The 26,533-nt window shown below is 42.7% G+C and overlaps 1 protein-coding gene and 2 pseudogenes across 5 annotated transcripts in view; all 3 read left to right on the forward strand.

Moving 5' to 3' along the window:
- The window catches only part of Sec5 (exocyst complex component secretory 5), an 88,308-nt gene that overhangs the window by 18,344 nt on the left and 43,431 nt on the right, over positions 1 to 26,533 (forward strand). For all 5 annotated transcript variants that reach the window (XM_075877777.1, XM_075877778.1, XM_037427824.2 and 2 more), the window contains exons 10-14: positions 7,918 to 7,999; positions 8,081 to 8,183; positions 16,482 to 16,594; positions 16,663 to 16,826; positions 19,257 to 19,295. In XM_075877777.1, the coding sequence (XP_075733892.1) occupies positions 7,918 to 7,999; positions 8,081 to 8,183; positions 16,482 to 16,594; positions 16,663 to 16,826; positions 19,257 to 19,295 (501 nt within the window). The remainder of the gene's footprint in view (positions 1 to 7,917; positions 8,000 to 8,080; positions 8,184 to 16,481; positions 16,595 to 16,662; positions 16,827 to 19,256; positions 19,296 to 26,533) is intronic.
- LOC142775768 (uncharacterized) lies at positions 1,043 to 2,617 on the forward strand (annotated as a pseudogene).
- On the forward strand, positions 5,450 to 6,526 carry LOC142775769 (uncharacterized; annotated as a pseudogene).

Genomic DNA, 26,533 nt, shown 5'->3' on the forward strand with positions numbered 1-26,533 from the left:
CGTTATTTGTTATTTTGTTCCAGAGTAAAAACTAAATATATTTTATCGTTTTCGGTTCGTGGGAAGACTTCGTGAAACAGAAAAACCGAGGTCATGCAGCGTAAATATCAAGGCATAACTTAGGGTACAGAAGCTGTGCGCATCGCAGACAGATATTTTAAAGTAAAGGTGTTGAATTATAGCGGAAAACTAATAAAGTCGCAACCAGAGCTGTTTGTATTATTACAAGTGGACTTTCCTGTGTCTCTCTCACAGGCCGTCGTGGAGAGGGCATTATCGGCGGCGCAGTTTGCTTGATCAGAACAGCGGTCGTGCATATCAGTGGACAGGCTTCTTCTAAGATCATGCTCACACTCTTGACACAAACATTGAGCCTGCTCTATAAATTTCTAATTTGCTTTTTAGAAAATTACCCACTATAACTTAAAAAAGCACTAGTTTGTGTTATTTGGTTACAAATTGATGGTGCAGTCTGCCTCAGTGGATCAGTGGCTGCGGTGCTCGGTTGCTGACACGACACCCTGCCCCTGACACACAAGGCAGTCTTTGCAGAAAAGCAGAGCCTGTGTCTGCTTTCAATCGTCTGCAAGTCAAGAATGCAGTTCTTTTCTTTAAGTCATCTAAAAGCAATTAATTATTCTTAGCTTTACTGCACAAAGTGAAGCTTTGTGCTTCGCATCACTCGCTTTTTCAAAGAGAGGCATTGGTATGTCTCATGGTACCATAAACGTGGTAGCGTTTACTAAATGTGTGTTAACAAAGTTGGACAAATAAAAACACTGTAATTGTCCTACCTCTATTGTAAGCAAAGCATGATTGCATACCTTCTGCATCGAACAGCGGCAATTCATCGCCAGCATCACTTTTGATCGTGAAGCAGCACCGAAAGCTTGTAGAATTGTATTTCTAATGAGTTTTCAGTCATGTTTGAGCATCTAAATATGCAGCAGTTGTTTCTCAACGCCGTTGAAGGCTGTCACAATTGTAAAATTGCAATAGAAAGATGGAAGTATCACAGAAACTACAGTGCTCGCCTAGATGCTCACGAGAACACTGCTCACTCGAGTGCACTTACACTTCTGAGCTGAAGTGGCAGGTGGCGTCACCCGCGCTTTGCGCAGCATTTATTGTTTCATTTCCTGCTGGTGCAATGCTTCCTCGCTGATTTTTTCAGCTAGTTCAGATGGGACGTGACAGAACAAACCACGCTCGACTGCATTTCAAGTATCGCAGCGTCTCGGATAAATCAACATGTTAGGTTGAGAACTGCCAGCACGTTGTGTCAGGCGACCATGGTGGAAACCTGGAGCGTCATTTGCAGCGGCAAGTGTACAACAACATTCTGGCCGACAAGGCTAGCTCTACAAAGCCTTCTGTGTCAGACGAGGCGGAAGGCTGTCCAGTAGCAAAGCTCAGGCAATGGAATATACAGAGCATTTTTCAACCCACATCTTTAAAGTGTGTTTCGCTGGAAACAACAGAGGACAGCATTATGAATAGTTGCATTGAGCTAGTCACATAAAATGGTCTGCCATTTTGGCCATTTGATGACTCCGGCTTTTGCAAAATAATTGATCCTGTCCTAAAAGTGCTCAGTGCTAAGCGAGCCATCACATTTGAGTCTGTTAAGGACCGGATCCAGGAACAAGCCAAAAGCAAGAGAGAAGAAATTTCGCAGACGCTGAGGAAATGGATGTTTTCTTTGAAAATTGACTGCGCATTGTGACTTGACAGGGCTCTGCTTGGCATCAACGTATGATATGCTTAAAAAGGAAACCTAATTCTTCAACCACTGGACATAAAGGAGCTTTTGCTAGGCACACTGCTGAGTATCAGGGGAAAAACACTCTGTCACGCTATGGCCTCAGTGTCACCCAAGTGTGCAATGTCGCAACTGACAATGGTGCAAACGTGCTAAAGGCTGCTCGTCTTCTCGGTGAAACAGACTATGAAACCAGGGCTTCTAGTTTAGACAAGAAGGTTGATGTGGCTACCTATAATTTGCACAGTGTAGCTCTCTACTGGACGATTCAGAGGATGCGGAGCGCCTTGGTTTTGATGGGGCAGATTTCAAGTTTGGTGTAAGATGTGCTGCGCACGCTCTGCAGCTGGCTGTTAGCAACGCTATAAAGGACACGAGTGTCAACACCCTTATCGCACAATGTCGTACACTTGTCAAAAACCTCCGTGCACAAAGTGCGATGAGTTTGATAAGGAAGCTAGGGCTAAGGAAGCCTATTTATTTTATTTCCAGGTACTGTTGGCCGATTGGGCCGTTACATGAAATGGCAAGGCACATCTTATACAAGCCACAATGTGTCATAACATATAAACAGTGGACAAAATCTGAAATAACAACTATCATGTCAAACATATACATACAGGGGAAAAAGAGTACAAAAATTTTACGCCATTATAATTTTCTGTACCACCTACATTATCCATACATTACATCATCTTCTGCTGAACATTAAGACTCACAATATTAAATTCTACATGTCACATGAAATTTGTGTGATTCGGTACATTCAATCATTAATTAAGAAAAAGAGCTAGCATTCATGAAGATTTACTTAGAAAATATTCTGTAGTTTTGAATTCAATTTCACAATTACACACAGCCTCTCATAAATCGTTTCTCTCTTTTATGATTCTAGGAAAATAAGAGTATGCATACGTGTTTACACGAGATTTGGGGATTCGAAAGTTGCTGCAGTAGTCACTTCGTAGGTTCTGGACGTGTTGCGGAACGAGGTGCTGTACTACATCAAAATTAAATGTATTTCGAGAAGGCAAAAACAAGAATTTTAGTTTGGCTGTACAACGGCGTTCCAAAAGGGTGGAGAAGTTTAGTTGCTGCAGTATCTCTGTCACACAACCAGTTCAAAAGTATCTTGAAAGATTAAATCTAGCCGCTCTTTGTACTTGCTCAACTTTATTGATTAGTCCTTTCTGATAAGGGTCCCATATGATACTTGCATATTCTAATGTAGGTCTTACTGTTGCTGAATGCGCTGTTAACTTTACTGGTGCTGGAGTGAGCTTTCATTTGCGACCTAAGAACTATGGCTTTTTTTCAGGGGTTGAACAAACATTATTGATATGTTGAGTCCAGTAGGTCTTTAGATATTGTCACTCCCAAGTATTCAACTTTGTTAACGGTGTATAGTACAGTAGTACTTAGTTGATAATCAAAATAGAGGATGTGCTTAACCTTGTTTGTGATGCGTACAAGTTTTTTCTTTATTTAGCTGCATTTTCCAAGTTGCACACCACTGTTCATTAGACGTTAGCGTATCGCTGAGAATTTCGTGAGCACTGTGTGTATATATTTCCTGATAAATTAAATAATCACCCACGAATAGTCACACAGCAATATCGTCACTCATATCGGAACAAATGTCATTAATATAAATGAGAAATAATACTGGTACAAGGACAGAACCTTGGGGTACACCAGAACTTAATGTTAAACGATCTGACTGGTGGCCGTTTATGTCCACTTACTGTGTCCTGCATGACAGATATGACCTCATTGAGTTCACTATATTGCTATTTATTCCAAGCTGTTTAAGATTAATAGCTCGTTATGGGGAACGCTATCAAAGACTTTTGAGAAGTCAAGGCATATTGCATCAATCTGTTTTTCGTTATGTATGGCCTTTGAGGAGTTGTGAATGGTTTAAACAAGCTGCGTTACAGTTCACAGTTTTTACCAGAAGCCATGTTAGTTGGAATGTTGTGCTTTCATGTTTTTCTAGATACTTATATATTGATTTCGATATAATGTGCTCATGGAGGTTGCAGCAGACGCAAGTTAAATTAGTCGATAATTTTCAATAATATGCTTACGTCCATTTTTGTGTATTGGAATAACTTTTGCAACAAGCCAGTTGTCTGGAACCTGTTTTGTTGCAAGGATGCACTAAAGATAATTTCCAAGTACCGAGCAACCCATTCAGCGTATTTCCGCAAAAATGCATTTAGAATTCCATCTGGACCGACAGATTTTTGTTCTTTAATGTTTAGAAGTAACGACAGTATACCTTCATAGCTGATTTGTACGTACAATTCTGGCATATCTGACACGTGTGAAAATGATGTAAGTGTAGCAGGAATAGTACAGCTAGAAACATTTCAAGACAGACTGGAAGAACTTATTATGGTAGGAGGCAATCTTTGAACAGTCGGTTATGGCTTCATCATGAGCAACAGTGCTGTATTGACTTGGAGCGGCTTGTGACAAGTGACGGCAAAACTTTTGCGGAGAAGACACCATGAAGTCCATAAGTGTGTACTCATAATATTTCTTTTGACCAAGCTTCATTCGCAGTTGTGCGGATAGGGCAGTTATCTTTTCAGGATTTTTCGCTTTCTTTTGCCTTCTTATTTTTCGCTTTGGATGAATAATCTCTCGTGTTATCCAAGGATTACGCTTATTTCTTCTCTTTTTTCGTAGTGGTATGAATGAGTTAACACAGTGCAAGATGATGGTTTTGAATCTTGCCCACAAAGCATTGACGTCATCGTAAAAACTCAAACTGTCTAGATGAAACGACAAATAATCTAGAATGCTCGTATCGTCCGCTTTCGCAAAATTGGCGATGTGCACAATGGATTCTTTACATTCGCAGCACGAGCATTAGTTTTGATTTGTACAAACACAAGCTGGGGGTCTGATATGCCATCTTGAAGTTCTACCTGATGATTTTCATACTGTCCATCCAGAAATACAAAGTCCAATATGGACTGCACAGTTTTTGTTTTTCGCGTGCTTTCCTGTACTACTTGTGTAAAATGGTTAGTCAAAGCAATGTGAAACAATACTTTGTAGTCAGCTCGTTCTCATGATTCTATGTTATTTGTGTCTCAGTCAATCTCTTGCAATTATTAACCATTGGTTCCGCGCCTTTTGTTCTAAGTTGTTTTGCAGGGCCTCTAAGTAGTTTTGCAGGGCCTCTAAGTAGTTTTGCAGGGCCTCTAAGTATACGATCGATGCATTAGGCCTATTATGACTAAAGTCATAATAGGCCATAGATCACGCCTATTATGACTAAAGTAATTCCTAATTTGATTTGGCACCAAGCACTCTCGTGATTAAGGATACTATTTAACCTTACGCATTCAATATTTTCCCGTAAAATGAATGCAACGCCTCCTCCCCTAAAGTCTCGGTCATGACGTATCATCTTAAAACCTGGAGGTAATAGCTCGTAATCTTTTGTTTCTGGTCGCAGTCATGTTTCGCTAGCAATGACTACATGGTGGTCATAACTGGCTAGCACATATTCTATATCGCCAACTTTATTTGCAAGACTTCGAGCATTGAGATTTATAAGTCGAAAGTTTCTTTTCGGTAAGACGGTATCAGTTCAGTGGTCACTATCTGTCGGGGTAGACTGACTGTAAAGGTTTGGTTTTCGAGAATCGCTGTATCCTGATATGGCTATTCTTGGAATGATCCCTTACAAAAACATTGTTATCTACAGTAAGCCTGTCGCGATTCAGGTGCACTTGCAAGCCTCCTTCTTTTTCTTTCATCACAGACTTCCAGAGTAGCCTGCGCTTATTAGGGATTGCCTGACACTTTGGATGTCAACGTTGATCATGTTGACAAGGTTGGTTGAATTCAAGGACTTTGCTAAAGACTCTCTCCCTCACGACAAGACTGCCAGTTAGACTGAAAGCATGTGGGCAAAAGTAGATGTGATCACAGAACCTCTTCAGCCCACACAATAAGTCACGAAAATGCTTCAGGCAGAACAACTGACAATGGAAGATTTTTACGGCGCATGGTGGACGTGTTGCATGAAGACAGCAACATCATCATCGCCACTGGCACAGGCCCTGATTCAGTCAACGAAGAAATGAGAGGGAAATCTTTGCAGTACAGTATCTTTTGTGCTGCACTGTACATGGACCACCATTATCGCCACCTTCTGACACCTGATCAAAAGTACCGGGCGAGAATGCAGCTGTGCAAAATCTGGAAGCGCATTACAGGACTTCAGCAGAATCAATGTAGCAGCTGTAATTCAGAAAGCTCCGCTGCACCAACTTCACAGGAGTCAGAAGGTACCCTCGAGGCATTTTCGAAAATGAAGGAAGCTGTAGTTGGCACTCAATTTCATTTGACAAGTGAGTCAGGATCAGCAGACATCGCACGCTTACTGGAAATGCTGGATAAAGAGCCACGCATTCCAAAAAGCACGAATGTTTGGCATTTTGGGACGAGCGCAAAGAGCGGAAACCGGAGCTACACATGTTAGCACACGTGGCACAAGTCAGTGTGAAGAGGGCATTTACAGCATTGAAGTTTGTTTTGTCAGAGCAGTGGTGTCGCTTACTGGCGAGTACACTCGATGACCTGCTGCTTCTTAAATCGTGTGCAGCCTCTTGACGAAAATTCCGGATCCTAAATTGAGGAAAAATAAATATCAAGTCTATGTTGTAGCCTTGCTTCGAAATTTTTTGCAGCTTCCCTCATGATCAAATCGAGGCTTTATGACTTCAACACTTAATAATATACAACACTTATTAATACATTTTTGTTTGGTAGCTCATTTTTTATTTTTGAGTAAGTACTTTTAATATTAAGTATTTTATTACTTTTATTATTAAGAAAGTGTTACGAACAGTTACGGAACATGTTTTTTTTTCAAAAGAAACGAAATGCAACTTTTGTCTGTGGAACAAAACAAAAACTGGAACGAAAAGCATTTTGTTCTGACACCCTGCTTTAGATTGTGTTGATCCTACGACAGCAATGTATTTGGGACTATATTGCATGAATTCTAGCAACCATTACTGAATTCTGTGCATGTTAGGCATAGGGGACAGGTCTAAACAAACAGCTTATCTCGCAAATAACGACGTGTCTGATGCTTTGTCCTCAGCCTGAGATAGCACTAAGTGATGGCCCAATTCGCCATTTATTTGTTGCTGCCGCTGCTGTGGACGAACAGGAAGTGCAAAAACGGATAGAGCTGAGTGGTCGCGTCTGTATAGGTGCTGCCATGTTAATTTGTAACTACAGTTACGGGCGGTTGCTGATATGACAACTAAAACCACATAACATCAATGTGAAGAATAATAATTATACCATCGATCCATCTGACATAACATGTGCCAAACAAGTGCAAACCTTTTAACCCTACCAGTTGCAAGTAACTATAACTGTAACTATGTTTTGCTGTGCAAGTGTGTGGCTTTCTTGCACCTCGTAGCCTTGGTAGTGCTGGAACGGTAGTGGAGAGGTGGGGTATAAGTAGCCTTTTTCCTGACTTTTCAATTTAACTATCGGACGAAATATTTATTTCTTTGCTTATTCAATTATTTATTTATTTACTTCTTAAGTATAGTTTTACGTTCATTCTAGATAGCAATGTCTTGTAGAAATTCATCCTGTACTCCACTATCTTCTACTGTGATGACTTTTAAGATCTTCAAAATATTGTTTCCAATGTTTACCTGTTGACTTTTTATAATTATGTTGACAATAGTGCACATTATTATATTATCACATTATTAGCACTGGGCAACTTCCTATCTCCTGCTTCAGCTGAGCCACAGGACCAAGCACTATGCACAGCACTACCATGAATGTGAGCTGTTGAGAACTTGACAAACAACCACTACACAATTGTATAGCATTCTCTCTTGGTAATTTGTTTGGGGATCTGTGCCCACCAGAGACCTTGTGAATGGTGGCATCTGTACATGTTTTTCAGTGGCCAACGGCAACACTGCAATAGATGGAGAGGGTTGTGCATGTTGCAGAGTATTTGTTGCATGATATCTTATCATTCACATGCAAATTGAAAGCAAGTGTGCCAACTAGGTTAAAAGACTGGGCCATCAAAATAATTTTTTCTCTATCCCCCTCCCTTTCATGTTATTTATATTTCACCTTACTAGGGAGACTATGACATCGTTATCAATGACTACAATCGAGCAAAGTCCCTATTCCAGGACACCGAAGTGGCTGTATTTCGCAGAGGTTTGGCTGTTTATATTTGTTTAAACTTGTGTGCCATATTTATGTTGATTGAGTCATGGCTTTCTTTGTTCTTTGCTTCAGTTTTCAATGATGTGGAGCAGAGAGTTCAGAGGTTTCGCAATTCACTCATGGACAGTCTCAAGCAGCTACCAATGCCTGTTGATGAGCAGAAGCGTTTGATTAGGTGAGATTCAAGAGGATGAAACCTATAACTATGCGTTATTGTGCTGAAATCGAAGATTGGTACTCACGGTAAATTTGCTGGGCCAACTTTGAAGATGGTTTCTTTTTGAAATCAACAAATAAACAAAGGGTGGAGCCACTTGATGAACGGCTAAAGGCATTTTAGATCCAGTACGATTTTCGCAATGTAATTCAACTTTTCGTTTATCTGTTGATTGCAGTAACTTTTTAATTTCTCATGTGCTGCCTGTCTTCATGTGCATTTCACTTTTTACAGCAGAGCTATTATGGTTGAAGTTTTCCGTGTGCCATAGATAGAAAACTATCAGCTTAAACTAGCATGTGCTCTCTTCATCCCATTCTGCTTCGCTCTCAGAACATGTGCACAGATTTGTCTACCCTGAAATGCAATAACTCCGATGGGTGAGAGAATGAGTTGAAAGGGAGAAACGAAGGTAGCGAAAGAAATTCTTGGCAAGCTGAGGCTCAAAACCTTGTCCCCACAATCCAAAGGCGAGCGTTGTAACCACTTGGCAAACTAGGCACACTAGCAGAGCATAACATAGCCTTGCAAAGTATAGTATAGTGTAAACAAGGGGCTGGGAAAGAGAAGTGTGGGTTAGGAGGAGAGGAGAATAAGTGCAAAAAAAAAAAAAAGAAAGAGAAGGCAAGGCAACAGTTCAGCAAGAGAAATAGAAAAACAAAAAATGGTAAAAGAAAGGGAAGAAAAAAGAAAGACAGACACAAGGAAAAAAAAAAAAAGATGGGTAGAGAGCAAGAAAAGCCATGTATGGATTTGTCTTGCAAAGGGTGGGAAAAAGAGACCTTAGAGGGTAAAAGCCTAGCCGAAGCAAGACCAAATAGGTGCCCACCAACTCTGCTTTGACTCAGCCTGTGCGACCTAGTGCAAGCTGCATGTTTTTTTATATATACTTTTTATTGCTCATAGCAAATTACCAGTAAAGGGATGGGAGAGAGCGCCTGGAAACAAATTCGTATGACGCCTCACATTGATGTGTAAACTAAAGCTCTCTGGATGCTTTTGACAAACAAGTGGTTTTTATTATTTTTGTTTAAATATATTGTCATAATTGTTTCTTTTTGTAACATGAGTGTTTTCAGCTCCAACTAGCTTGATATCCTTCACTGTTTGTTTTCCAGTTTCCTTTTGCATTTTGGATTGGTGCTTATTCACTTTGCATACTGGATAACTGTGGGCTAAATTGATTGATTAAATTACAAGGTTTATTAGAAATGCTGTAGTTAAATGCTCTAGGGCAGTTTGGTCCAGTTTAAATTTTTTTAATGTGGACTTGATGCACTGTACACAAGCTTTTGGAATTCTTCACACACCACAATGCAGCTTAGGCATTTATGAATTGAACCTGCAACATTGATCTCAGCTGCATGAGTCCTCTATCATTGTGGCAATGGTATACACTGTACCAGGTTAATAAATTCTTTGAAACTCGAAAATTGAATTAAACCTTTCAGATGCTGCTTGATGTTTGTAGAGAAAAGCTTTATTTCATAACAAGCCACCGTAAGAGAAAAACTATATAGGACCACAGATACATGCGAAATTGTGTACAAGGTATACAGTGGTGATACAAATTAGCAGTTCATCTAATTTCAGGAAACTGTCAAGTAAGTTTTATCTTGTCAAACACATTAGGTGTATCCTTAGTTAAATAGCACTGAGCTGGCTCTGCTTCAAGCAGGATCACAAGCTTCTAGCTATATATATTCCCTTCTCTGGAAGTCGTATTCTCGCTCGAATGTTTTATGTGAACAGTGTGGGGAAATTTGTCACTTAAAAATAATTTGTGAGATAAACCGGGGCACCCTCACAGAAAGTGTGTTTCGTTAGATTGATAGCTGTTTTGTTTTGTTTGTAATCGTGCATCTCCATCTGCATGTTTAGTGCATACAAAACTAGCAGAATCAATTCCACCAGCATGATCTTGTTTGACATGACTGTAGCTGAAATATTTTTTCTTTTTTTTCTCAAGGCTCTTCTCCAGAATTCTTGTGCACATTGCTGAAATTGTTTTTACAGAGTGAAACTAAGCATGACATGACAAAAGCAGTAGTGATATTTGCGTAGCTCATTACACAGAGGTGTTGAGCCTTGCTACAAGTCACTGAGCATGTTCTTCACGACGCTCTTTATATGCTTGGGGCCATACTCAATTTCTGGCACAGAGTAGATGCTCAGTGCTTCCAGGTGTTACTACCCTATTTACTCGCCTTATAAAGATACTCGCATAATAAACGCACCCCCAACTTCAGTCGACAAAATTCGGATTTTCTTCTCCCGCATTAAGAGTGCACCCCCTACATTCATTTGCTGCAGTTTTGCCAGCTGACACCTGGCACCTCCTTGCCTGTTGGATCTTTAGTTATGTTTTTCTTTCTATCTGTGCACGGCACGTCTCCTGTTTTTTTTAATTATCCATATGCTACAGCGGGGGTTCACTAATTGCGCAAGTGTGGACATCGCAGCTAACAAGTGCAGTGAGCAAAGGTCATGAAACTGCCTGCATAAACCAATGTGTGCTTCCTGAAAAAACGAAACTTTATGCCCAATCACATGACCACGATTTTCGAGCAATGGCAACAGGATTTGCTGCTGCCATAGCTCTCGCGATGGGCCCTCTGTTGTCGTCGCGTCGCAGGCATGTCACAAGTTTCTGGAAAATCAGGAAAAATCACTTGTTGCTAGTGAATTTCCTCCTCCTCGACTATCTTCTACACTAGCCTAGGAGGGAAGATGTTTGAGGTTCGGAATGGGTCCCCTCGACTCGAGTGCACGGTGGCAGCGCGAAGGAAGAGCCGTAGTCCAGTGAAGAGATGCTTCATTGCAGCCTCAGGCTACTGCCCGAGTCCAAGCCCGAACATCCGCTCTCTCATTTCAGATTCAAACATCCTCTTTTCAACCCTCGGTTGAACAAAGGTCTTCACACAAGCCAATCACACGTGTGGGCTCGCATTGCCACAACCAATTGCAGAAACACTTTCATAATAGACACTGCATTGGTAAAAACCACGTTACCAAATACCACACGCAAAGGGATAGGTTCTCCGCGTGTGACACTCTCTCTCATGCCAGGCCGTGCTGCCTCTGTCGGCCGACTTCCGTCGGTGGCCGTTCTCACGCTCGAGCCCCGTCGGCTCTCTTTTGCTTCGTAGAAGCCTCCTTAAGAACTGTGAGTACACCGTTGGGCTCCGTGCGCTTACCAGGTGTGCATGCGACAGCGAGGCGCCCCGACATCCTAACAGCACTCGGTAATGAAGTACAGCGGGGGAGGTTATGCTCGTCTCCCTGCCGCCACTATGTCTTGGTCAGCCAAGTGGTCGCGTCCCCGCGTCATTCTCAATGGCATGCGTGCATGCCAACAATGGCTTAAACTCAGACGATGGTGCCTGACCTGCCTCTTGCCAGACGCTTTTCCGAGTAAGCCTTCTCCTTCTAATCCTGAACGGGGGCAGCCTTGACGGCTCCGCTGGTGAACTGTGCGAACAAAGAAGTCTCCTTTTTTTCCCGTGCTCGGATCTTCCGCGTTCGCTTCCGGGGAACCGATCAGCTTCGTTAGTTGACGGGACGGGAGCTGGCTACGCGCTCTGCATCAGCCGCATTATTTGCGCTACATGCAACACGCCGGTAAATGGTGCCTCATTCTAACTTTGCTCAAAAAAAGAGTGATGATTTTTGTAACATGGTAGCACCCTGATCAATGCATTGGTTGCAATTTGCTCTTCATGCTTGTTATCTGCGCGTACTTTAAGAAATGTTTTTACCATCTCTTCTCACGCGGACAGCGAGGCAGCGGGTCGTTACTCTTGTTACTGACTTGTTTTGATGCTTCGGTGGTAGCTTGCAGCAATGATGGTTACTTGCTGCAATGTCAAAGTCGTGGTCATCATGCGAAGTTGCCATGGAGTTTGCAAAGTGCATCTGTAGCATCGTAGCGCAGGCTTCCAGGCGCCCCTCGGGATCACAGCAAATAGCACTGTTGTGGTTAAACGGTTGCGAGAAATGAAAGCCATGAAATGCTTTTATGGATAGAGTGTGCGAGCGGGGCAGGGACAGCTTGCAGACGATAGCACCATAAACCACCGAAGATAGTGAAATGCAATAAAAAAGATGTTTCAAAACAGTGTACGCGTATGTCAATTGTGAAAAGTTAAGCTGCCTATTGTTTTTTTTTCTTGCATTACTGCATTTTTTGCTAATCCTAGTAAAAAAATTTCATAATTTTTACCCCACATAATCAATGCACCTCCAACTTTGCTTCGAAATTTCGAGAAAAAAAGTGCGTTCATTATGAGTGTACACGGTATTTTGTCCAGAGATATCTTTGTAATTGTTTCATAGGGGATGTAGGGAAAGGGGTTTAAATTAATGCTGAAAATGCAGAAAAAAGAAAGCATATTCAGTAACTGCACATCACAAATTAGGTATGCTGAATATTCTGCAAATGAGATAAATTGGCATTGGCTGCATGACACTCTGAACTCCACAGTTGTAACATTAACAATGGACGATTTCCTGTTGCTATTGACTTGTTTTTTTGATGCACTGTCTTGTGTCTTGTTTTTTTTTTTTTTGCCTTTTGTGTCTCAGTAAAAGCAGTATTATCTCTTAATTAAATTTTATACCTGCCTTATGCCTTTGAAGTCTACCAGTTGTAAAGCAAACAAACAAACAAACAAAAGATGAAACCCTGATCCAACCTTCAACATGTTTCTTGCTTATGATTTTAAAGCATGGAGTGTACAAACATTTGTGTGCCGTGAAATAAAATGTCTTTACAATCCCATTTAAAATTGCTGATTGAACCATAACCTATGTCATATTAAACATTCTGCAAACCTTGGGTATGTATGTTAAGAGTAATGTAATATTATTAGGATAAAACAAGTCTTCTTTTTCATAGTAGTTTCCATGCGTTTTGTTCCACTTTATCACTTCACTAAAGTAGGACTGAAATTTTGGTGAGTATGTGGGAATGTTTAAATGAATTGAACATTCTATCGTACAGAGTTCTATTCAATTCAGCAGTCTAATGGAATATCAGTGATTTGTAAATATTGTCAGTTTTCAAACATTTATGAACTTTAGACGAGTAAAAGTTTAGACCTGTTACTGATGCATACTTGGTGTTTTTGTTGCTGGTCATCAAATGTCTTGTGCTCATGTGCATGTTAGCTAGCATCACCAATGCTTTTCAATAAATGTTCACAGTTGTTAGTAGTAATTTTTGTTTTATGTTTTTTTTTGTCCCATATGCTTTATTGTGCTTCATTTTACCGAGTTACAGCATTTTTATGAATATTTAAAAATGTCAAATGCATCCAAATAGACCCAATGTTCCTATATGTGTAGTACATTTCATGCCCTCACTCAAAAATTTTAGTAATCCAGCAGAATTTAGAATATGTAGTCGAACTTGACAGGCTACAGAGTGATCACTGGCTTTACCGGAAGAGCTCTCTCTGAAGGGCTTTGTGCGTGGGAAGAATCTGTTTATTTCTTCCTGGTTATTCATTTAGTGGTTTGCCTGTGATTATTATGTATACTAGAATCTTCACATCATTTTATATTAATTTTAGAAACTGTCATTCAATATTTGAAAAACTACTTAAAGTGCATTCAATATGCGATTTGATTCACTTCTGGCACTATTGAACTTGCTTTTGATTCAGACCGTACAATAACTCTTCACAAAGCCTTAATAAGGGTAAGGGTGGTTAAAATTAATGTGTTGCCAAGTACTTTTTGAGGAGCTAGTTGGTGGTGCATCTTGAAAAGCACAAATTTAAACACCAAGCAAGAGAGACAGGAAGGAAAATACCCAAGATGTGTTCAAAGTGTGTTGCCAAGAACTGCCTGCTGATATCACGCGTGCTTGTTCGCAAAAGTGTTTAGTCGGCCGCGAAAACTGTTCCCACCGACGGTGGCATATAACCGTATCGAAATCACAGCGTTTACAGGAGAACAAAAGACCGGGGTGATATGCTGGAAAAATAGAGTTCTGTGCTGTGTGTCTGCACATTTATGGTTGATGATGGCAGAGAATGCCGCGCTATGCAGCCATTCACTTCATAGATTTTCATGAAACCTTCCTTATAAGATTGACAGGATTTCCTCCGAATGGCATATCTGACTCAATGGATCGGTGACCAGGGTGCTCTAATGCTGACCAGAAGCTCACGTGTTAAATCCCGGCCACAGTGGTCGCATTTTGATGGAGGCGAAATTGTAGAAGCCGATGTACTGGGCACTGTCAGTGCACATTAAAAAAAAAACCAGGTGGTCTTGATAAAATGGATGCTTAGGCTATTTGGTGATTTATAATCAACATATTTGCATAGCGCAGAAAAACGAGTAGTTAGTTGCTCCGCCGGGGTGGTCTAGTAGCTAAGGTACTCTGCTGCTGACCCGCAAGTCATGGGAGCGAATCTCGGCTGTGGTGGCTGCATTTTGAATGAAGGCAAAAATACTGTAGGCCCGTGTACTCGGATTTGGGTGTATGTTCAAGAATCCCAGGTGGTCGAAATTTCCGGAGCCCTCCACTACGGCGTCTTATAATTATATGGGGGTTTTGGGATGATAATCCCCACATATCAATCAATCAATCAATCAACCAATCAATCAATCAATCAAAAACGAGTAGGTACAGCATAACTAACGAAGGAAGAAACATGAACAGGAAAGAGTGATTTTTCCTCTCCATGTTTAACGAACTCGAAAGTGGCGCAAAAAGTAGTCTATCAGTAGTTTGCTGTATGTGGACGCACCTTTAAAAACGTGCACTTGGAGACCAAATCAGTTTTTCATTGTGTATTTTCATTAAAAACTGCTAACAACCTCTTTGGTGACAGCTTAGTCCTTTTTGCTGGTTAAGAGACTCTCGCTGTGTGCTCACAAGTGAATTAAACCACGTTCCCCACAAACTCGCACCGGTTAACTAAAGCGTGGTATCGCAACCAATCATCCCTGGCTAGTTGCATGCAGTAGTTCGCTTGCTCGGTTTACACCATCGCATGCCGGGTCATTTGCAGTCTAATGTATACACGTTTGTGTGTTCTCCGCACATGCTTCAGCCTGTATCATGTTCTGGTGCGGCGAGTAGCATTTTTGTTCTACACGACGAAAAGACTAATTTTGCAAGCAATGTGCAAGCATCCTCACACGATGCTGCGGTGGCGAACGACAACATATGACGTGCTTATACCGCTGTCACTCTGCGTGGTTTAAACACACGCAGCTGAGCAGCTATCTACTGGCGACTGTGTTAAGGTTGTAGGCCACGAGTCAGAATGGCATGTTTATCGCCCCTGACCACCTTGCCTTCGCTCTTAAGGTATGCTCATCTATCAAGGCACCACGGCAACTGCGGCGTTGTCATTACTGATTAACCAGTCACTACTATCACCGAAAGGCAGAACACCTTTCGCTGCACATTGTGGCATCAGCGAGTGGAGTGTCACAGTAAACTTTAAACAACAAAAGTTATCGCTTCTTGCATTTACAGCTTCTTGCGTGCGAAGGCATTGTTTTGTTAGTTGTCAGCGGTTGTAGGTGCGGAGAACGGCATCAGAAAAGTTTGCCTTGAAAAAACTGACTGAGTTTTCATGCTGCCATCTTTTTATTTTTCGCTTTACCACCATTCTGCCAGTGAAGAAATGCTTGGAAAGTGAAGAACATCGCTCGCAGCATCTGAAATCAGCGTGCGGTGCTCGTTGCGGTCTGGGATATCTTCGTCGCAAGTAAACTGCAGTGGGGCACGCGCGAGCGCCGGCCTCTCACATGTTCTAGAATGCCTGTTTTACTTTTTTTTTTCGTTTCATATGGCACCATAATTTTATCATGACCATGTCGGAAGTGTTCATTGTAACAGTAAGGGGTCTTGAAAAATGTTCTCTATATGTGGACACAGTTCCAATGGGTAGCATAGGAAAATCGTGAGCGCACTGAAATATGGTTGTTATAGTCAACAGATCGTTATATCTGGGATCAATATAAGTGGGTTCGACTAGCTGTTATAGTGTAATGATATAAGACATTCTGTATACCAGGTGTCCCAGCTAACAATGCGGTATGCAATATGTGCAAACAATATACAATACGTGCAAATATGTTGATACCAAATGGTCGAAATTTCCAGAGCTCTCCAGTATGGCGCTTCTTCGTAATCGTATTGTGATTTTGGGATGTGAAACCCCACATATTACTGTATATTATTATCCTCTGAATGGCAGGATGTTGCTTTCCACGTACAATCTTTTTCAGATACTTGATCAGCCTGGAAGTTCCTGGCAGTCCAGCATGGGACGCCGTGAGGTACAACTACAGCTGGTTGTACAATTCTGTGATAAACTGCAAGCAGAAGCACATAGCTAGCTGTGAGTGTTCTGTTTTCAGGTCTTTGTGTTCATGGCTTTCTAACCCCATTCTTGTTCCCTGCCACCAGTGGCCACTGACAGTGAAGATGAACAGCTTGTAAAGTCTCAAGACGAGTCACAGCCAAAGCAAGTGCTCTTTGTGGAAGAGGTTACAAAGCTGTTTAAGGAGCACTTATGTGATTTCTGGAAGCTGAGTCAAGCCTACTTTGCTGGAGATCTTTTTGTCTCAGAGGTATTATTCACATGATTTTTCAGGCTTCGTGCAGAAATTTCCTTTGACGATACTTTGTTCCAAGCTATTATAGAAGCTTCTCGCTGCTGCTGCAGCAGCAATTAAATTTAACAAAAACAATGCAGACTCGTCTGTAGCATAACAAAAAGCAGAGGCTTAAGAAGCCACCCAAATGCTTTGAAGGCTAATGCATTTAACTATCATATTCACAATACCCATTAAGAAATAAGCAGTGCTGTCTGTTGGAGAAGCAAGCAAACTATTTAAGGGTAACTCGCCATGCTCCATTACAAGTTTTAGTTCTGTACTGGAGTTGTAAGATGCTGTCTAGGAAGCATTTAGCCAAAAATATTCTTTAAACCAATCCATTGTTGGTTTGGAAGAAATTTAGGTGACTTGTTTCCATGCTTCAGGGGGTCAGCCTCCCAGCCAAAACAGTCTCTCTCTTCCTTTGTCTCAGCTAAAGTCTGCAAGTTGCCTAGTTGCATTCTCCCCACTGCCAGGAGCGAGAGAGGACATGATGTTCGTGTGATGAGCCCTGTCTTCTTTTTTACTTCACACACCAATTTGCTCTGCAAAGCATTTTTAATTATGGCATTGCATTGGTGGCACTCTGTGAAAGGGGCAGTAAAGAGCCCCGTGGTCCAAAAATTGTTAGGAAAGAATATGCGCAGTTTTGCAATGTTAACATATATATATATATATATATATATATATATATATATATATATATATATATATACACACACACACACTTCACTACAGGTAGAGCATCAAACGCGTTATTCGAAGGTCGCAGGTTTGGTTCCTGCCCACGGCAAGTTATCTTTTCACCCACTTTTTTTTCTTCACATTTACATTTACATTACCATTCGGTCTAATAACTTCCCCTATACTTTCCTTGGCATTCTTGTCTGTTAGATCTCATTAATATTGTGTCAAACACGGAAAAACAAGCCCTTAAGTATACACTTGCCTTTATTACGTACATACTTACATACATACAGTTAAGTCTCTGTAAATGAGACTGCTGCTTAAATAGAACTACCTCTGATATGATTGGTTTCTTATGTGTAATCTGCACTCGTTTTCATCCTTCAGTAAAAAGAACTCTTCTTAGGTGACACATACTTTTATGGTTCCTTTCGATGATCATTGCGAGTTTAGTGTATAGCTGTATTGGCAAGTCAATTCTGCGGAAGCTTGCTGTGTAGATGAAGGTTTATGAATGGGGAAAATTATCTAACCTACAGTAGCATGACAACTAACAGACAATGATGCCAAGAGAAGTATAGGGGATGACATTAAAAGTAATTGCAATGAAGAAAGAAAACGGGCGAAAATATTACTTGCGACCAGCAGGATCTGAAGCTGTGACCTTCGAATAATGCATCTGATGCTCTACCACTAAGCTACGGTAGTGGTCCCCCACCCGTCCCAATTTATAGTGTATATATGTGCATTTAAAGCGGGAGGGTCAGTCAGCGTCGCCTGTTGCCATTGCGGCGAGTGTGAAAGACTCTTGATTGTTGGCGGCATGTAGCACGTGATCTCATGATCTCATTACATGCTGGCAACTGACCAATAATCCCTCGCATACTGCCTAAAAGTATCACGTCTGCCAAAACGATACCGCTGCTATGAATTGAGGGAAGAGTTTAAATCTAAGGGCTGGCTTTTTTTTTGTTGTGTAACAAAAAAAAGTGAGCTCTTACATTTACCCTCTTTCCCTTCTGTAGCATTGAGGTACTGAAAAAGTATATCTGCCAATTCTCTTGAATCATCCGGGGGGACTCCAGAATTTCGACATAATCTCCAGATTGTACGAATGTCACCTCAAATTCCCCCCCCCCCCCTCCACTGTCTCCCAAATTTTTATGTTGCTAGGTTCGCAAATATGAAGAAGCCTTATGAATTTCCTGTGTAGCGTCGTGCTACAGTTGGATGGATCAGGTTTTTTTTTCCCAAGCAGCATTGTAACAGAAAGCGGGAAAACACTAATTCACATTTAGATTTTTTTTTTATAGTGCTTATATAGTAGGCAAAATGGAAGGTCAGAGTAAGCCTTGTGCTTTTGCCTAGGAAGATGAAAGATTTAAAAAAAATTGAGGATGTGGATTACGAAATCAGTAATATTATTTTAAAGTAGTCGGTTGCCTTTCTTTTTTTTTTTTTTCACTATCGTTTTGGTGGTGTCAAGCTGAGTTTCATTAAGTACTTCAGAATATAGTAGCACTTTTCTTAACAATAACTGCTGCCCTATCCATACTGTTATAGATCTCAATTGATTAAATTAATTTGATGGCGGTAAATGTTGGGAGCTTGTTTGACAGTCAATGTTGTATTACTGTCAGTCTATGAACCTGAATCCAAATTTTATGTGGGTCATTCTTTGGAGCTGCTCTTAAAATAATTTTTTTTTTTTTGCAGAATGTTCCAGTGAACCCCAAAGATGAAAAAGATTTCAAGGTATATATGGTGATGCGCTCTTATCATTACTTCATTTTGTAGTTTTAGTCGTGAAAAAAAAAAAAAAAACCCGGCTAATTTCACATGAATACCGAAGCATTGACAGCTGTAGCAAGGTTCAGTGTCCTACTTAGATTTTTTCTATGTTGTTCATGCTGTACACAGGTGTGACATGCTTTTTTTAGCATGCTAGGCAGTTCCTTTCATGTCCAAAGAGCAGCACAATGGCAACTACAAAACATCTTTCAGTACTCTTCTTATCAAGAGCACTGCAAGTGGTAGTGCAAAAATCACACATCATTGGCCCGCGAGATAAGGTCATCAGAAAACTGTCAGTGTTCTGTAAACTTGCAGATCATTGCATAAAAGAGGGAGTATTCGTTATATGCTCCGAAAATTCCAAATTCAATTCCACTTGCTGGGCATTTATTTATTTATTTATTTACTTAACTTTACTTCATTACACATAGTGAAGCCTCGGTTATACAAATCTCAGGAAATATCCCTAAAAAGTAAACAACCCGTTTAGACAAACTCTGTTAAAATAAGCTCTTGTTTAAGCCGAACAACATGGGAATGTTTTGTTTGGTTTCCTGTAGACTCAATGGAAAGAAAATATGCTTCAGACAAACTGCATACCCGGCGTCTTTGTTACGACGAACGCTATTAGTGACCAACGACGACGGCGATTCTGCACAATGAACATTGCAGTTTTAGTGGAACATTCAGATGAATGAGAAAAAACAAAAGGGGGGGGCTTCGGCACTTGGGCTCTAAGCAAATTGCAACCGTGAAGGGAGGAAGCGAGATAACCAGAGTAGCAAGCTGTAGAAAAGTAAGTGCATATACCTAGTATTTTTCTTACCTCTAGCCTGTATGTGGAAAATGGGCCAGCTTTATCAAGAAGAAAGCTACAAAATGCGTTCAGGAGTTTCGCTTATATAAACTAAGTGCATAGAAAAGAATTCTCTTAAGGCGAGAGGCCTAATTACTGATGTCCTCAAATCATTGTGTCCTTTTGTAATCTCCCGATGTTCTTTGGTTTTCCAACAGAAGTACAATGAAGAACAGAAGAACATGAGTTTGGCTAGAGGGAAAAATGCAAGTGAGGTGGGGCGAAGAAAAATTAAATGAAAGTGAGAACGGGAACAAAAACTGTGTGTAATAATTGCATATGAACCCGAAACCATGTTTGCAGCGTCTAGCATTCCCATAAAAGAAGTCGGAGACATTGTCAACCTGAAGTTATCGAAAAAATGTATTTCGATTAACTAGAGTTTCGTATATGTTGTATATAGTTAAACCTGCTTACAACGAACCCCCATATAACGAATTCCTCTATATAACGACTTTTTTCTATTTGCCACCGTTGCTCCATAGAAGCACATGTATTTACAACCTCTGTGTAACTAAGTGACAACGGGAGACAACCCTTATACAACGAATTTCCCCCACGGAAAATCTAGAAACTTCGACCTGGATTTCGGCATTTTGGCACGAGCTTGCATTTTCCATGGGTGCCTAGCCGCCACCAAATTGGTGGCGGCGTGCACCACGCACTAGATGAGAGAGAGCGCTCGTTATTGCGTGCAGATGAGCGCGAGGCGGGCATGCGCCCTACGAGCCACCGTTTTTACCTCTGCGGGCGCATGCACGGTAGTGCCCCTCCCCCTCGAAATCAAAAACAGAAAAAAAAAAACTACTTTTGGGTTGTCAGTGCCACGCTTTTAGTTAGCGTCATATATGTGGGGCTATGCTACATATGGAGGGCGCCTTACTGAAAATAGTTTCCCGCGGTACCCTTGTCTGTGTTGTTTGCTCTTCGTTTTCGACGCTGTGCGCAAGTGCATGGTTTCACTGCGTGTGCATGATGTGGCCCCCAACAATCTTGAGCTTTTTGTTTATTTGTTTATTTGATACCCACAGCGCCATAAGGCATCACAGTGGGGGGAATACAACATGATTACCTGCGATAGCCCCATAACGGAGCTGCAGTATTTGAAAATAAATAAATAAATAAATGACAAGACAGAACAAAAGCTCAATTTGCAGCAAGTACAGTACAGCCTATCCAGATAGTAGGAAGTACACTGAATGCACAACATAATGGAGATTGACAAAGATGTACGAAAAATGCCAGCGGGTAACATACAGAAAAACAAATACATTATGTATACCGCACAACATAACACCCGTCATCAACTGAACAATTCACTTGATTCTAACAAAGGAAGAAATTAATCACTACCAACAGGGGGAACGATCGGTGAAGGTAATAGATTCCACTGGGAAACCGTTTTAGGGAAAAAAGAATTCCTGAACGCTGCTGTCATGCATTGGTACTCCCGCACTTTGTAAATGTGATCGACTCGTTCAGACACGTAATGAGGTGGAAAGATGCAACTGTCACGAGGAATACAAGTTCGAGATAAATATACATCATGGAAAAGCTTCAGGCGCTGCTTAGCCCGGCGTGTGACCAACTGTTCCCATCCTAAAGTTTTTTTTTTTTTTAATGCAGACAATCATGTCTTCAGCGCAGAGATGTCAGATTAGTTGCAGGTGGAAACTATCCGAGACCACGGTGACAATAGATTTACAGAGGATGTTGACTTGTCACGCGCTTCTGTCTTAATCAGTGATTAGCAGATTAGTTCTGGCAACAACACGACGGCACATTGAATGTGATGCAATGAACGCCATAGCAAAAATTGTAATTCAAAGTAAGGTTGGCAGCCAACTCTTTTAGATCCAATGTCAGGGAACTGCTACAAAATGCTGGTGTGAGCAAATATGGCTGCTCCAGGGAGAAGTGCTCTTTTCACAGTCTACTTGCGTTTAATGTGCACTGTTGCTTGACGAGATAGCACGGGCGGCAGCGGTCGTGACCGGGCCTTTAAAATCGAAGTTCGCCATTGCTACTCGAGTGACACCCTCACCCCCCTCACCCGTGTTTTTTCATGCTCGTTCCAGGCTGGTGGTTTTCTTTCTGTTTGATCATTCGACGGCAGTTCTAACATGCGGGAGACATTATCTTATGCGCGCGCCTTCCAGGCGATATAGATAGGCAGACTAATTTGATCTCGGCTTCAGCAGTGCTCGCGCGCCTTTATCCGCTCATGAAGAAGTTACGATGCACGGGGGCATGTTATCAATTTAGATTTGTTACGGAACATGGCAGTGACGGCGAAAACCCGCCGGGAGTGTTGATATAATTGCTATCGCAATAACAGTTTTGCTTACAAATCTCTATATAACGAAATCCTCTTCATAACACATTTTTTCCGGAATTAATCAGTTTGGTTATATTCAGGCTTAACTGTATGTTACAGTTGTCAACCATCCAGAAATGTGCATATTTACCATGGAAGCCAGGGATGTATTGTCGGCTGCAAGACACATCAAGGAAATAAGACTCCTCAAAACAAGGAAATTCCTCTATATACCAAACTCTATTCAAGTATTGACTCTATAATGAAGGAATGATGACAACAAAAGGGAACAGCAAGCATCATTGCAGAGTAAGGCAGCACGAGATCGGCGCTCGAGCTCCTCCATCTTCCTCGTCCTGTCGCTATCTCGAATCTTTCACCTGCCCGTTTAGTTCGCCCAATAAACCTTTTTACATTTGGTGGATCGTGCTGGGTAACCACATCGCCTACAACCTGGAACTCCGATCCCGCACCCTGCCATCGACTATGCAAGTTGACGCTGCCCAACAAACAATACCTCTCGCGGCCGCTAGTTGCCCCGGCCCGGTTCATCAGCGAGACCCCCCGATCTTTGTCGGCACCGAAGACCAGGACGTCGAGGACTGGCTGTCGTCATACGAGAAAGTCAGTGGACCCAACAGGTGGGATGACGCTGCTAAGTTAGGCACTGTCAATTTTTATCTCACCGACGTGGCCAAGCTGTGGTATACGAACCTTGAAACCGAGTTTGTGAATAGGTCCGCCTTCAAGGAGGCAATATGTGCCGTTTTTGGTCGTCCTGCCTTACGGAAGTTACGCCCCTAACAACGTCTGTGCACACGGGCACAGGAGCCAGGTGAAACTTTCACATCATATATAGAAAATGTGATCGATCTCTGCTGGCGCGTCGATGCTTCCATGAGCGAGAGTGTGAAGATACAGCACATTATGAAGTGCGGCAACGATGACGTTTTCCTGATGCTTCTCGCGAAGTCTCCTAGCACTGTGGCAGAAGTAGTGAGTTTGTGCCAAAGCTATGATGAATTGCAAGGCAACGAGCTCAGAAGCGACGCTCATTCCAGACAATCCAACCAGTGACTGCACTGGACGTTATGACTGACCAGACAAACCTTCTTGCACAAATAAAAGACTTCGTGCGAGAGGAAGTGGCTCAGCAGCTTTTTCTGCTGCCTTTTGCTCAACGCCAGGAGCTCTCGCACCAACAGCCACTGCGACACCCACCACCATTGGCTCCCATGCTCCGACATGTGGTCCAGGAGCAGATTTCCGAGGCTATGCCGGTGCCCTTGCAGCAGCCCCCGTCACCGTGCCTCTTACTTACGCTGAGGCGCTAAAGTGGCAGCAGCTACACCAGTCCCCGTCGTTCCAGGGACTGCCGTATACCTCAGCCCCGACTCAGCCGTCCACCGCCTGGGTTCCTCCCATTGCCACCACAGCCTCAACTCACCCGTCTGCCGCATGGGCTGCTCCCCTCGTCGCCAATACTTGGAGAACGCGCGATAACCGGCCCATCTGTTTTGCTTGCGGCGGCGCTGGCCATATCGCCCGTTACTGCCGTCATCGCCTGCCGGGATACACAGACGCCCGGACACAGAACAGCTTCGTGGACCTTCCTCCATCCCGTCTGGAAAATTCTGACCCTCAGTCAAGCTCGTCTTCACGTGAATGTCCGCGTACTATGTCTAGTCGCTCACCTTCACCCCGTCGTCGCTCCCTGTCACCCATGCGTCGTCGGCTAGCTCCTGAACACGAGGGAAACTAACCGCCGCAGTTCAGGAGGCAAGAACTGCGCTGTCGAAATGCTCAAGTCCTCGGACATCGCGGTCGAATATTGTGGAAGTTTTTGTAGAAGGTATTCGAGCATATGCTCTAGTGGATACTGGTGCTGCCGTTTCCGTGATAGACGCTAAACTTTTCCGCAAGCTCCGAAAAGTGATGACGCCTCTTAATATGATGTCCTTGCAAACAGCGAATGGGGACCCGGTTCAGCCTGTAGCCGCCTGTACTGTCCGACTGATGATCGTGAAGGACCACTACACTGTTGAGTTTATTGTCCTTTCGTCATGCTCACACGACATCATACTTGCATGGGATTTTTTATCGCGTAACCATGCCGTTATTGATTGTGCAAGATCGGACCTTGAACTTTTCCCGTTTTACGACCAACCAACCAGCCGCATTCAGCCCGCCGTACAAAAACTCGTCGTCAAAGAAGGCACTGAAATTCCTCCGACAGCAGCTGTGTTGCTCCCCGTGTTCTGTGACGGCATTAGGAACGAAGCTGCATTCTTTGAACCATCAAGCCTCTTCCTTAGACGAAGATCACTTCTTCTGCCTTATTCAACCCTCTCTATTTCTGAAGGAAACAGTGCTCTTTGCCTCATCAATCCCCTTCCGTATCCTGTCGAACTGTTTCAAGGTGAATCTCTTGGACACGTGCATGTCATTGATAAAGAACAAATTTTTACCATGCCACCAGATTGTTCCGGTGACTACGACGCCATCAGTGCCCTCAACCCTTTCAATATACCACCTTCCGAGCTTTTCGATTCATCGATTGCCGACGGACTATCGCCATCTGAACGCTCTGAGCTCCTTCAGCTGCTCTACCAGTTTCGTGAATCCTTTGACGTTGCTCAACCTACCCTTGGCCGAACTCCCAGTTTTTTTTACTGCATCAACACAGGTTCCAACGCGCCAGTACGACAGCGACCATACTGTGTTTCCGCCACGGAACGTCAGGTTATCACCGAACAGGTTGACGATATGCTCAAGCGCGACGTTATCCGACCTTCCCAAAGTCCATGGGCATCACCTGTCGTTCTTGTTAAGAAGAAGGATGGTACAGTTCGCTTCTGCGTCGATTACAGGCGCGTAAATAAGATCACTCGCAAAGACGTATACCCTTTGCCCAGGATTGATGACGCCTTTGATTGCTTACAAGGTGACGAGTTTTTTTCATCGTTAGATTTCCGTTCGGGGTATTGGCAGGTGCCCTTAGCAGATGGTGATCGTCCAAAAACAGCCTTCGTGACACCGGACGGGCTATATGAGTTCAATGTCATGCCCTTCGGCCTCTGCAATGCGCCGGCCACATTCGAGCGCATGATGGACTCGGTTCTGCGGGGTTTGAAATGGAACATATGTCTCTGCTACCTCGACGATATCGTCGTCTGTGCACCCGATTTCGCAACACATCTTGTACGCCTGAAACATGTCCTCACGTGTCTGAAGAATGCGCAGCTCCAACTGAATCTCAAGAAATGCCACTTCGCTGCTCGGACGCTCATCATTCTCGGTCACGTCGTATCAAAGGATGGTGTTCTTCCCGACCAGGCTAAACTACGCGCTGTCGCTGAATTTCCCAAACCAACAACTGTAAAACAGTTACGCAGCTTCGTAGGATTGTGCTCCTACTTTCGTCGGTTTGTGCGCAACTTCGCCTCCATAATTGCCCTTTTGACCCAACTTTTAAACAGTGCCAACGACATCTCATCATGGTCTTCCGAATGTGATCACGCATTCACCACTCTGCCTATATTGCGCCACTATGATTTCACGGCTGCAACTGAAATCCATACAGACGCCAGCGGTGTCGGTCTCGGTGCAGTTCTCGCTCAACGCAAGCCTGGATCCCCTGAGTATGTCGTCGCCTACGCCAGCAGAACGCTCAACAAAGCTGAAGTAAACTACAGTGTTACCGAAAAAGAGTGCTTAGCCATACTTTGGGCAATTGTGAAATTTCGCCCATACTTATATGGCCGCACATTTGCTGTAGTTACAGACCATCATGCTTTATGTTGGTTGTCGTCGCTGAAGGATCCATCAGGTCGCCTTGCTCGTTGGGCTCTGCGACTTCAAGAGTATGACATCCGCGTCGTGTACCGTTCCGGCCGCCAACATGCCGATGCTCATGCGCTCTTGCGATCACCACTGTCCACTGAGGCTGCCTCTATATCTTCTATGGAACACGCGCTGTCCGCTCTTGACATCGACACAATGACCTCTGCACAGCGCGACGATCCA

The sequence above is a fragment of the Rhipicephalus microplus genome, chromosome X (genome assembly GCF_043290135.1).
Source record: "Rhipicephalus microplus isolate Deutch F79 chromosome X, USDA_Rmic, whole genome shotgun sequence".
Taxonomy (NCBI): domain Eukaryota; kingdom Metazoa; phylum Arthropoda; class Arachnida; order Ixodida; family Ixodidae; genus Rhipicephalus; species Rhipicephalus microplus.